The sequence below is a fragment of the Phaseolus vulgaris genome, chromosome 6 (assembly GCF_000499845.2).
Source record: "Phaseolus vulgaris cultivar G19833 chromosome 6, P. vulgaris v2.0, whole genome shotgun sequence".
Classification (NCBI taxonomy): Eukaryota; Viridiplantae; Streptophyta; class Magnoliopsida; order Fabales; family Fabaceae; genus Phaseolus; species Phaseolus vulgaris.
In genome coordinates this window covers 29597212-29608995 of record NC_023754.2, presented here as the reverse complement: position 1 = coordinate 29608995, position 11784 = coordinate 29597212, and the positions used below count along the sequence as shown (strand labels likewise).

At 35.1% G+C, this 11784-nt stretch overlaps 3 protein-coding genes across 5 annotated transcripts; 2 read left to right on the top strand and 1 right to left on the bottom strand.

Moving 5' to 3' along the window:
* The first annotated feature begins 321 nt into the window (after positions 1-321).
* Positions 322-795, top strand: LOC137833582 (uncharacterized). Its single transcript, XM_068641923.1, has one exon. The coding sequence runs from the start codon at positions 322-324 to the stop codon at positions 793-795; it is 474 nt and encodes a 157-aa protein (XP_068498024.1).
* A 291-nt stretch (positions 796-1086) lies between these two features.
* Positions 1087-6337, bottom strand: LOC137832723 (protein RMD5 homolog). 3 transcript variants are annotated; one of them, XM_068641034.1, is made up of 2 exons: positions 6106-6337; positions 1087-2558 (listed from the first exon to the last, which is right to left on the bottom strand). In XM_068641034.1, exon 2 carries the CDS (start codon positions 2533-2535, stop codon positions 1378-1380), a length of 1158 nt encoding a protein of 385 aa, XP_068497135.1. In that variant the 5' UTR covers positions 2536-2558; positions 6106-6337; the 3' UTR covers positions 1087-1377. The 3 variants fall into 3 exon arrangements, with proteins under 3 accessions (XP_068497135.1, XP_068497136.1, XP_068497137.1); XM_068641035.1 differs by having other exon boundaries at positions 4799-6107; XM_068641036.1 differs by having other exon boundaries at positions 5952-6107.
* A 1952-nt stretch (positions 6338-8289) lies between these two features.
* Positions 8290-11294, top strand: LOC137832725 (peptide methionine sulfoxide reductase B5-like). The gene is made up of 3 exons (XM_068641038.1): positions 8290-8739; positions 10357-10513; positions 10873-11294. The coding sequence occupies exons 1-3, from the start codon at positions 8459-8461 to the stop codon at positions 11026-11028; spliced, it is 594 nt and encodes a 197-aa protein (XP_068497139.1). The 5' UTR covers positions 8290-8458; the 3' UTR covers positions 11029-11294.
* Positions 11295-11784: the final 490 nt, after the last annotated feature.

Here is an 11784-nt window from a genome sequence, read left to right as displayed (position 1 = left end):
TTGGTATAACAAGGCTTTATTCTTTCTTCATTTTCAAAATTTCTTTATGTAATTTCATGGACTATTGGAAAAATCTAAAATACATATATTTTAAATAACAACAGAACGTGTGGAAACTTGAATGATATAGTTAAAATATGTATTTAAAATATTAAATTTAGATTGCATAATATAAAAATATATTTTTAAATTATATAATTGAGTTTTGTAAATAGCATAAAGCAATTCTTAAATCCACAAAAAGGAAACTTACCTTGCTACATAGACCTCCAATTTCTCCACTCCGAAACAACAACATATCAATTCAATTCATCCATTCAAATGGCTTTGAAAATTCAGCTCACCTTCCCTTTCTCCTACTCAGTCTCGTCCATCACTCTCTCCACCCACAAGCTCGCCACACGAATCTCGTGCTCCGCCGCTGGTGACGGCGGCATCAGCGACGCTGCACTGGCGTCCGAACTTGCGGTTAGGGTTGCGAGAATGAACGCGCATTCGGTGAAGGCGGAGGAGGCCATGAGCCAGAGCAGAAAGCTCCTCTTCGGAGAGATGTGCGAGTATATGGGCCTGAACGAAGAACAGGCCCAAGATAAATGGAGCAGCATGGATGAAGAGGAGAAATTGGTTTTGGTGAAAGGTTTTCTTAAAGAGTGGGGTTCGCATTTTCATCCCTTGTCCGCGAGGTCCACCAAAGAGATGTTGGAGGAATATCTGTGTCAGCGGAAGGCACCTCCCAAGCCTCCTAGTTCTCCCTCCTTCTTCTCGGGACTCAGCAAGATTATTGGTTTTCCGTAGATAAGTTACTTCATTTAGTTGGACTTCATACTTCAATTTTGTTCCTTGTAATTTTCATTTTCTTTTCCGAAATAAATAAATAAAAGGGGCATGGGGTTGCATGCGGTTATTGAAGAAATGTACACATTTTTTAATATTTTCTCGTAATACGCTAAAAAGAAACATGTAAAACCCGCAAAATGGTTAGGACATATCGATCTAAATTCATTTAGAGCACAATAGTTATTAATCAGCATAGATACAGGTGGTATACGTCACAAAATCCATGCTGAGTATAGTTAAAGAAGTGGCTGCTGTAAAATCCAATTACCCAAAGATAAGTAAGCAAAATATGCAGCGCAATCATATAGTACATATACATAGCTGTATGCTATCGCATTATACAAGTCTGTAGTTTTAGCAGTAAGACCATGAACGAGAATGGTAGAATAGACAGAGCTCCCGGCTGTATAGACAGGTTCTTTCAATTTTTATTCACTCGTTGGTCTTGTCGAAACTAAAAGATATTTTGAAATTTTATATACATCCAGAAAGTTGTAATGATGTATTGCACAAATGAAATGTACGGAACACAAACATCAATCAGAAATGCAGTTGTCTGCAGTGTGAAACTGTAGCTTCGGCAGGACAATATGGACACTTGAATGTTCGGGTGCTGTTTTTTGACAACTTCATAATTGATTGCTTGCAAAGGACGTGTAAGCATGGCAACAGCATTGGAGGATTCTCTTCACTTGCTTGATCCCTACTCACAGGGCAAACAAAAATCGAGTGAAACTGAAATTCCTTGCCCAATTCTACAGGCACCGGCAACTGTTTCATTTCCAGCCACTCCTGCTTCTTTGCTGCCATTACATTTGCCAGCTTTAACAGGGTCGGCAACCCCTCAACTCCTGCAGCAACTGCTACACTCAGTGGGTTCTCATAGGACTGCCCCAAGAGAGTGCAGAACTGCCGTGCGAGCTCTTCAGTTGTCATCTCCCAATGAATCGGGGACATCAACTCAGAATAAGGGGAGCTCTCAAGCCTTCCTGCATACAAGAGGCAACCCATGAGCTTTGGGAACTCGTCCTTGTTGACGGAAGCAAAAGGAGTAAGATAAGTTCGGGCGTATATTAAGGCATCAGCTCGTGTCCCATTTTGCAGGACCTCTACAAACTGCAGTCTGTGAATCTTAAGCTCAAGATTAGAACCAATCTGAAGAAGTTTCTCTCGATTAGCAGAGACCCATGTCAGAGCAGGCTGAAGGTTTCTCTCTCTCATAGCTCCAATAATCTGATGCATTTCCAAAAATTGAGATCTAAGGGCAGTTGCATCAGGCTCTCCAGCCTCATTTACAATGCTATCTCCAAGATCAAATAAACCTTGACGGTAAAAGTGGTTTGCAATGATCTGATTGATAATACGAGTATCAAAGTCCACATTTCTGTATGCCTTAGATATGTCAGGGTTTAACACTTTTTCAAGGAGTTTTTGATACTTGCTGAGACTTGCGTTCAATTCCTTATTTGAACCTTCCAGCTGTTGAAGTGGTCCAATAGCATTAATCTTGAACTTAAGTTCTGTGAGAACGGATTTCTGGTCAACAGGAGAAGAGAGGTCATGGGGTGAATGAATTGTTGCCAACGCCTGCTCAATTTCACGCCCCACCTGGTCAACAACTTCCTGAGACTTGGAAGAGGATAATTTTTGCTTCTTGGCTACACGATCAAATGCATCTTTGATGCTACTCAGATCCATCTTTATACTCAGATCACAAACTCCTACAAAAAATGTTATAAAGAACAATTAATCCTGTTGAAAAAGACATAGTTTTTCTAATGTAAAAGCTAAGAATCTAGCATTACACAAGAGGCACTACACCATCACAGAACCATACACTAACAACCGTTATAGTCCCCCATTAACAATTGTCGGTGCATGTTTGGAACAAAGTTCCGTTAAACATAACTAGCTTTTTTGTAAAATTCAGTTTAGGTGCATTGGAAAGTGAAATTTCCTTCAAACGAGTGTCCAAACATGCTGTTACCAGACATTTTTAGAGCTACAGCACATTCAACTCAAGAAGTCGAAACTATTTGCATATTAGCTGGTTTCTCTGCCAGAACTTAAAATACACTCACCTTATTCCAATTGATATTTGAAGGGAACAATATGTTAAAGCTGGTTATAAAACATCAATACAAAGAAAATACGCAGAAGTGACCTACAAAAATGCCAAAGCCCCAATAAGCTCAATACCATGCATAGAGTTTGTTCTCACCTAAGTCTCAAAATAACAATATCAGAGAATCTTAAACGGGATATGTTTTTTTCTTATGTAAAATGGCCACTTAAACTATGGGTAAGCTGAAATACACTAAGATGATCCGCCAACTTTCTTTATAATCTTGAATGAGAAAGACTCTAGGCTAAATGTTGTACAATCATTATTAGAAACACACGGATAGCTTTTAATAGCTGTTTCTTTAGCTAAATCTTCCTCTTACAACTCAGAAAACAGAGATTTCATTCATATTGAAAAAAACATCAACGGGGGAGTTATTTAAATGATAAACCACAGTAGGATAGGAAAAGAGTTAAAAGTTAAATTCCACTATTTTTGGAGTGTTGATAGAAGTCTCACAACAAGTAGAATAAACAACAAGGGAGAAAAACGAAGAACACTCAAGGCATGGCACAAAAGAAATTTTATCATCACTGCTCAGTTACGCATATAGAACAATTGGATATACTTCTTTAGGTTAATTCGAGAGTACCTTAGACCTTTCCACACTTCCATTTAACACAATGAACAACTCCCCTCTTCCTATTAATATATATCATCACCCACTTGGCTGACTTATTAAACACCTAACTAACCATCTAAGGGTTACGTGACACATTCTCAATAATGGATTTGGACCCTCTTGTTTACAATAAATATGAGAAGTTCTGTTAAATAGATTTAACCATTTATTGTGTTTTTTACTCAATATACACAGTTGAAATATAACCAACCCATTATCCCACTAGATTAGAGGTTTATGTTTTCCATTATTTTTGTTGTTGTTTTAATTGGTTTTTATTTTTATTAAAAACAGGATTCTCCTGTTTATTGTGAACAAAAGAGGATCTCAATACCTAAAAACATCATCAGTTTGTGGAGGTGTATCATTGTCAAAGGGTTTTTGCAGAAGTTTTATATCACCATAGTTTTCTCCCACGTTACTAATAGGGACCAGAACTTGAATTTTATAAATACGTACAGACTAAACTTATAGGTTTCTCCAGTCAGAACTAAAACTTAAAATACGGACAATTAAAAAGCCAAATGAATAGTTTAACCAAAGGAAATAAGATTCATGGTGTTAATTGTATGGCCAAATGTCTGCAAAAGATAATGGAATAATGTAATAGGTAAGTTTCAAGACCAAATACAAGCCTAAAAGATCATCGATAAAGTGTACCAATGAGAGCTGGTTTCCTTGATAATATTTTATCTCTTTTCTTCTTTATAGACATTACCTCATGTCCATAATTTGAAAATTAAAGGGTACTTTCTTTTTGACATATATGAATTCTCAGTTATACAAAGATTACAACCCGAAACCCAAATCACGTCATTATGTGTGTTCCTACATCATAAATGTAATTGAGTGATAAAATTTGTAAGAAAGGAGAATTAGGATCCTTATACAAGTTAATCAAAGAAATCTGAAACCTCAAACAAATAGACTGATATATTCAATCATCTAACAATGACAATGGTCCATCCATTTAGATTAATAATTAATTATGTGACAGCAAATATCTACAAGTGTCGATTTGGTGTTTTGGAGTTGAGCATGGAATTGAAACTTGAAACTGGAATTGCGCCTATTAACTGATTCTAATTTTTATATTTAGATGTCCTTCTGGAAGTCAAATCGTAAATTCCAAGAGCAGTCAAGGGAATTACAAAATAACAAGCTCAAGTCCTTTCCAATTCCTAAATAACACCCTAAAGTTGTCAATTCCTCACCCCAACACTGTGCAACTGCTCTTCCTCTTTCTATTGCCACCACCACTGCAGGTACCTTCCTACATGGCTACCAGCCACCATTATAAACCACTACTATGATCCTTACTTCCACCACCCTGCAACCTCTGCCCCTATTATCACAGTTATTAGCAAACTTTAGACCTTATAATCACACAATTGAATTGAAATTTCACTTAAGTCCTAATTCCATGTCAAACTCTGTGCATGACCATGCAAGAAATCTATAATTCTAAACCAATTCCAATTGTCAGAATTGGAGTTAAAATTACAATTCTAAACCATAATTCCAAATCCATCATCTTAACAAACTAATAGTAACAGTAATTAATACCCATTGGTTTATTTTCAACATTCAATGAAAACAAAGCAACTAAGCTATTTGCCTACAATGACTCCACAAACTACTAGACAATCTAAATGCAAACAAACATATGTTTTAGATGGAATCAATCTTTCTAATTCAACATCATATGTACATTACAGTGTTCATGATAACTGACTGAAACTGAAACTTGCAAAGCCAGCATTGCACAACAAAATTCTCAAATCTACAATTTGCTGTGCAAGCTAAATAGCACGTATACAGAGTATGGCTAATCTTTGCTACAAGACAGAAAAGAGAAGAAGGTAGATTGCAATATTTAAAACAGCAAAATTTCCAAGCATCGGCTATAAAACACAATACTCAAATCTACATTTTATTAGACGAGCTTAATGCAAAAATCCAATCATAAAGAATCAATTTCACCAAGGGATTATATCAAAATGGTAAACGGTGATTCCAGTGTTTGAAGTGACTGTAACATTACAAAAGTCAACACAGTTACAAAAGACCTAAGAGTATGAGACACTCCATTGTCAAAAGAAAAGCACAACACAGCTACTTAACGGCAGCTATCAAAATCCACAGAACAAAATCGAAAGGTGCAAGCAGTAAACAGTACAGCATAACAAACTATTTATTTTCGATCACAAATCCTGTTTCCGAACAAATTTTATAAAAAAAATTATAGGGAGAAAACAATTTCTATTCAAGATTCTACTTATTATGTACTTTGAATCAAAACTATAAACATCTCATCTCAGGAAAGGCGGAAGCAATAAAGAGAAATCAAAAGTCGCATAAACTAACGAACGAAAACGAATTTCTCGGTTATTTGTCATCGTCTTTCTCGGAGTAACTACGAATCGTCGAAATAAAGTTACGGAAAAAGAAAATAAAGAATTCGAATGAGAGCGCGCGTTCTTGCAAACAAAAGAAGAAGGTTTGAAGGGATTTGTGTTACCTGAGAAAGAGTGAGAGGGAGACAGCGAAAGCGTGTGCGATGTGAGGGAGACGAAACGAAGAAAGGAACCAGGCGTGCGACTAAAACGGGGTGACCACCAGACACACGTGCGAAAACAAAAAATCCTCTTCTGGACGGAATTTACCCCTACTCTTCTGCGAATTTACTTTTAAGCCCTTTGGATTTTTGATGGGTGAATCCATGTACATAATAATAATTGATCTGTTTGTTCAGAGTTCATTCAGGTTTTGTCTTTGAGACTTAACAATGGGCCTAAAGTGTAAGTCGCATGATGCCACGTGGACTCTTTCTTCCTACACCTCCATACCTTCTTGTGCCATCCCCATATTAAATATGAAAATACCATTTTATCCTTTTTTTTCACCCCTTGAATTTGAAATAATAAGCCTATGGATTAAGTAATCCGGATAAATTCCGGATTACATAATCCAGAAGTCAATTTCATATTTAGAAAAGACTTCCGGATTATGTAATCCGGAAGCTAATAACACATCTGGAAAAAAGACTTCCGGATTATATAATTCGGAAGCTAATCTTATGTATAGAAAAGACTTCTGGATTATGTAATCCGGAAGCTAATCACAAAAGACTTCCGGATTACATAATGCGGAAGCTAATTCTGAATCTGGAAAAAGACTTCCGGATTATGTAATCCGGAATATTGAAAAGGGTATTTTTGGAATAAGAAAAATTTATGGGGTGGCACAAGAAGGTATGGAGGTGCAGGAAGAAGCAGCCTGCCACGTGGCTCATTTGTGCAGATTAATGGCAAACACCTACTACACCTGGCCCTTGGAAACTCAGACACTCAACAATAAATTCTCTTTTTCCTTTCATAAATCATATATATGGGTGTATAGTTCAAAATTTAAAGAAATTAAATTCATATCCATTGGTTTTTTAATTGATCTTTTAAGGAATTCTTTTGTTATTTGATTGAGAGTATTAAAGGAAAGAGTTTATACATTCAATGGTTTTAAATATACATTTCGTATCCAATTCTAGAGTATAAAGGTAGCGGTCCAACTTATAATTAATTAGATTAATTTGAGATTAATGAATAATTAAATATCATTAAGAATTTTTAGGTTAAGATAGAGGATTCAATAGAAAGCTATAAATAGGACAAGACTTTCATGGTAGAAGGCAATGACTTTTTCAGTTCTAAATTCACTAAACACTTTTACAGTATCTCATCCCTCGAACATACTTAACTGTGAGAGAAAGAAGAAAAAACGAAAGACAATCAGTAGAAGACATTCGGTCTCAGATGGTAAGAACAATACATGTATTCAATATTTACCAAAAAAAATAGAATAATCATCAGAAAAGAAATGAAATGTTTTAAAATAACCATGTGTGTTATTATTCGATTTTTCATAAAACTAAAAATATTATCCATGTATATATAGTTAGAATAATTATATTAAAATGTTGTGTTTTAAGGGTTACTTTTTAGCAATAATTTTTTTCCATTTTGTCTTAATATATAATAAAGCTAGCCAAGTTATAGTCAAAATTTATGTAACTAACAAATCAACTTCAACTATTGAATTTCAAAATTAAAAAACTATACATTTTTGCATTCTTAAAGTTCAGGAATTTGATTGAATTTTTTTTAATAGAAAAAATCAAATGATAAAGAATGAATACTTAATAAAATAATTAATTAGGTTGAAAAAAATATGTAATCTAGGAAGCTCAAACATTCTTCACGATCTTCGCTTTCACGTTTTCGATGTGTACCAGATATGTGATAGACATGAAAACAACATGGTGTCGAATGTATTTAGCTAGATTAGACACAATCTGGTTTGTGAACACACTAGAAGACACTTTTACAAGATATGCGATAGACATAACGTCAAATGTATTTAACTAGATCAGACATAGTCTAGTTTGTGAACTCACTAGAAGACACTTTTAAATAAGTATTATTGTGGAAAGGAAAACACATAACACAAAAGAGAGAATAAAGTATTATTTGAAGTACAAAGATTATACGAGAAAATAAATAAACAAAACCTTTTAAAATTGTATTTTCTAATTTCATAATTACAAATGTAAACTGATAATTCTTAATGTGTAATTATTAAAATAACATTTTTTTTAAAAATAGTTCATATATAATCTTAATATAGTTGATACTTAGGTTGTAATAATGTTTTCCAAATAAGTAGATACTTGTTTTGTTTTTGTAGATAAGGTGTTTGATGATTTTAGGAGGCAGATTTTCATTGGAAATGATGAAAGCAGAGTAGACAAGGAAAAAGGCGAATAAATAGCGATAATGTAGTCGGTGAAGGTGACCTCTGAACACAGTAGCATAGCCATGAGCTTCACCATTCTCAGAACCACTTCCACTCCAATCTGTTCCAAACCCATTTTCTCAACCATTCTCCTTTCTTCACCTCCCACATCTTTCTCCCACGCAAACCCCATTGCTCCCCCCACTCTGTCCATCTCGGCCACACCCTCTCTCCAACCCAAACGTCGTTTTCGAGGTGGGATTGTCGCCATGGCCGCACCTGGCTCACTCAACAAATCCGAGGAAGAGTGGCAGGCAATTCTCTCCCCTGATCAGTTTCGCATTCTCAGGCAAAAGGGCACCGAGTAAGAACCATTATTTCTTCTCTCTCTCTCTCTCTTTTATCAATTAAGCTTCTCAAACGTTGGAATCGCGTCAAAAAATTAATGGGTATGTCAAGTTTCTTCGATTCTCGACTTTCCCTGTATGCCAATATTCAAGAATGGAGTCAAGTCATGAAAACACAGTTTTTTTTTTTTTTAATTAGAAGCTGTTTGGATAAACTTCTCTCTAAAACGGGTAGGATAAGAAAAAGGAAAGTAAAATAAATTTGAGTTTTCGGCGTTATATCTAATCAACTTTACTTACTTTGTGTGAAGATATCTTCTCTTAACTCCACCAAAAATTGAAGTGTGTAAGTTGATTTTAGCTTTATAGTGAAGTCAAATGCATTTTACTTTCTTATTTTATACTCGTATAAGTGCTTATAGAAAAGTGTATCCAAATAAGTCTAAAAATTGGGAGGGTTTGATTTCACAAGTTCGCTTACTGCTGGATCATGCAAGGTATGTTCTGAGTTATTGCGCGTGATATAGGTTAATCCATTGTAAGTGTGAGAAGATTTTAAGCTGCAGTCTAGATGTTTGTTATAATGGAAGATTGTGGACACATATGGCTTGTGCTGTGGTTGCGGACAGTTGTTTAAAACCATGATTGTAGTCTTTCTACTTAGTTTTATGATCACAGTAGTTAGAGGGATTTGTAATGGTTTGTCCTAGCTAATTGGAGTATATCTTGAAAGAGAATGTTGAGCGGAGAGAGATTGAGACTGCATTACTGATTTCATGATACAATGTTTGGTCTTTCTATACTGGTAAATCTGACAAAACTCTAGTTAACTAACTTGTTCTTACAAGGCCCGGATGAGTTTAAGTAAACCACAGTTCCTCAAGGTCTCCCATCACTTCTCGGGACACATCCGAGTTCAAGTCAGCATGAGAGTATTTGAGTTATAATGTTATTCAACCTCACCTTTACATGTCCCATGGCAACCTATTTATACAATTTAATGATGGACTTTTACTGTCATGGAACTTGTTTAGGCCCAATCTTCCTACTGATCCACATTTTGCAGTTTATTAGTGAGATAATCCCTGATTAATGCCTTTAATTAAGAGTTAATTGAAGGTTTGCTCCTTCGGTAATTTATATGGATGATCAGTTTGCGACATGATCGAGGTGACAGAAACGAAAACCTGCAATATGATCAAGGTGACAAACGAAAACCTGCAATAACTCGGCCATTGCGCCAGCTAGGCCGAGAAGTCTACTATGTAATCTCCTCTTAGATGCGTTCATTAGTATGTGTGCTTGCAGTAGAGACAAGCTGTGTGTTGTCTATATGCTTATGGTCCTGTGCTGTGATAACACGCTCACAATATGTACCATGATTAATTTCCCATATGTGATTCCGGCACTCTGAGTGAATGCTTAGAGATGCACAGAGAAAACCTGAGGGGAGAGAATAAAGAGTGGAGTTGACAAGTCTGAGTAATTTTGAGTCTGCACTGAATTTTCGGTGGTTCTTAATTTTCTTACCAACAAAGTCCATGGCAACAGAGTTAGTTTGAAGATGGTAACTAGTCCCATTCAAGATGGGAATTTGTGTTTCTATTGTAAGAAAATGTTTTGATATGATGCAGGTTCCCTGGAACTGGAGAGTATGACAAGTTCTTTGGTGAGGGAGTTTACAACTGTGCTGGTTGTGGAACTCCTCTCTACAAGTCCATTACAAAATTCAATTCTGGTTGTGGCTGGCCAGCCTTCTACGAGGGTCTTCCCGGGGCCATAAATCGCAATGTGAGTTAGTATAGTTTTATCTTAACAGCCTTTTTAACTAGTGTCTAGTTAAGAACACTTGTTAGGAAATGAAGAAAATAAAAAGTAGGATTTGATACAAGGCAAAACTTATATACAATATCTGAAGTATTTTTATAACCTATCAACATTTGGGTTTCATTTTGGCAACATATGCTTACTTTTAATACAAATTATTATCTGTATTATTGAGGTAAAACTTCAATTCTCACTGGAATTAGTACCTATGGAACTACATCTATATTTTTGTGCTTTATTGCTGGAAAAGCTTTAGTCTTTATTCAAAACATTAACTTTATTTTGAATCCTTATCTGATGGCACTCATCTTAAATTGTATCAGCCTGACCCTGATGGGATGAGAATAGAAATAACCTGTGCTGTTTGTGGGGGACATCTAGGTCACGTTTTTAAAGGTGAAGGATTTCCAACACCCACTGACGAACGCCACTGTGTCAATAGCATTTCACTGAAATTTGTACCAGCCAATTCTCGGTAAAATTGAGTCTGCTGTTTAGACATGACTGCTTAAGTATTTAATATCAGTAAAAAAAATGTGTAATGTGCTTATATTACGAATGAAGTTCATGAAAATGATGACTAAATAACAATGTCACGTAATTAAACAGTGATTTGATGATGTGTACCTTTATTCCTCCCTTGCTGCAACATTCTAACATGTCAATTTGTGCTTGGTTTGTATTTGATATGTTGGAAAGGTTTTTAGCCTATTATAAGGTATGCAGATAATGATGTTTATTTTTATATTTTGGAATTGTTACCCTTTGGTGATACACCAGGCCTTAAGATTATAATAACGAGCCTAACTCACATTTTGTTAGTAAGCAACTATTTATTATTTGAGAATTGATGCACTGAGAAACCATTGGGTTAGATAAAGATGTGTTTATTATTATTATTATTATTATTATTATTATTATTATTTAGTTAAGGTACAACATTGGCTGCTTTCAATATCTCTGAGAAACTGTTTATTAAAGATTATACGATGACAATGAATTTTAAATTGAATAATGCTTTCTTTGGGTCGAAAAAAGGACATTAGTTTGGATATGTACAAATATATTAATAAACAAATTAATTATTTTAAGTTATAGTTATAGTTATTTCGCATAAAAATAAAGTATAATGTACTTGACACATTGTAATACCAGAGATGTATAACAGAATATTCGTTCCAATATATATTTTAAAAAAATAATATATTCCAAAAAGAAAACTATATAGATTTTAG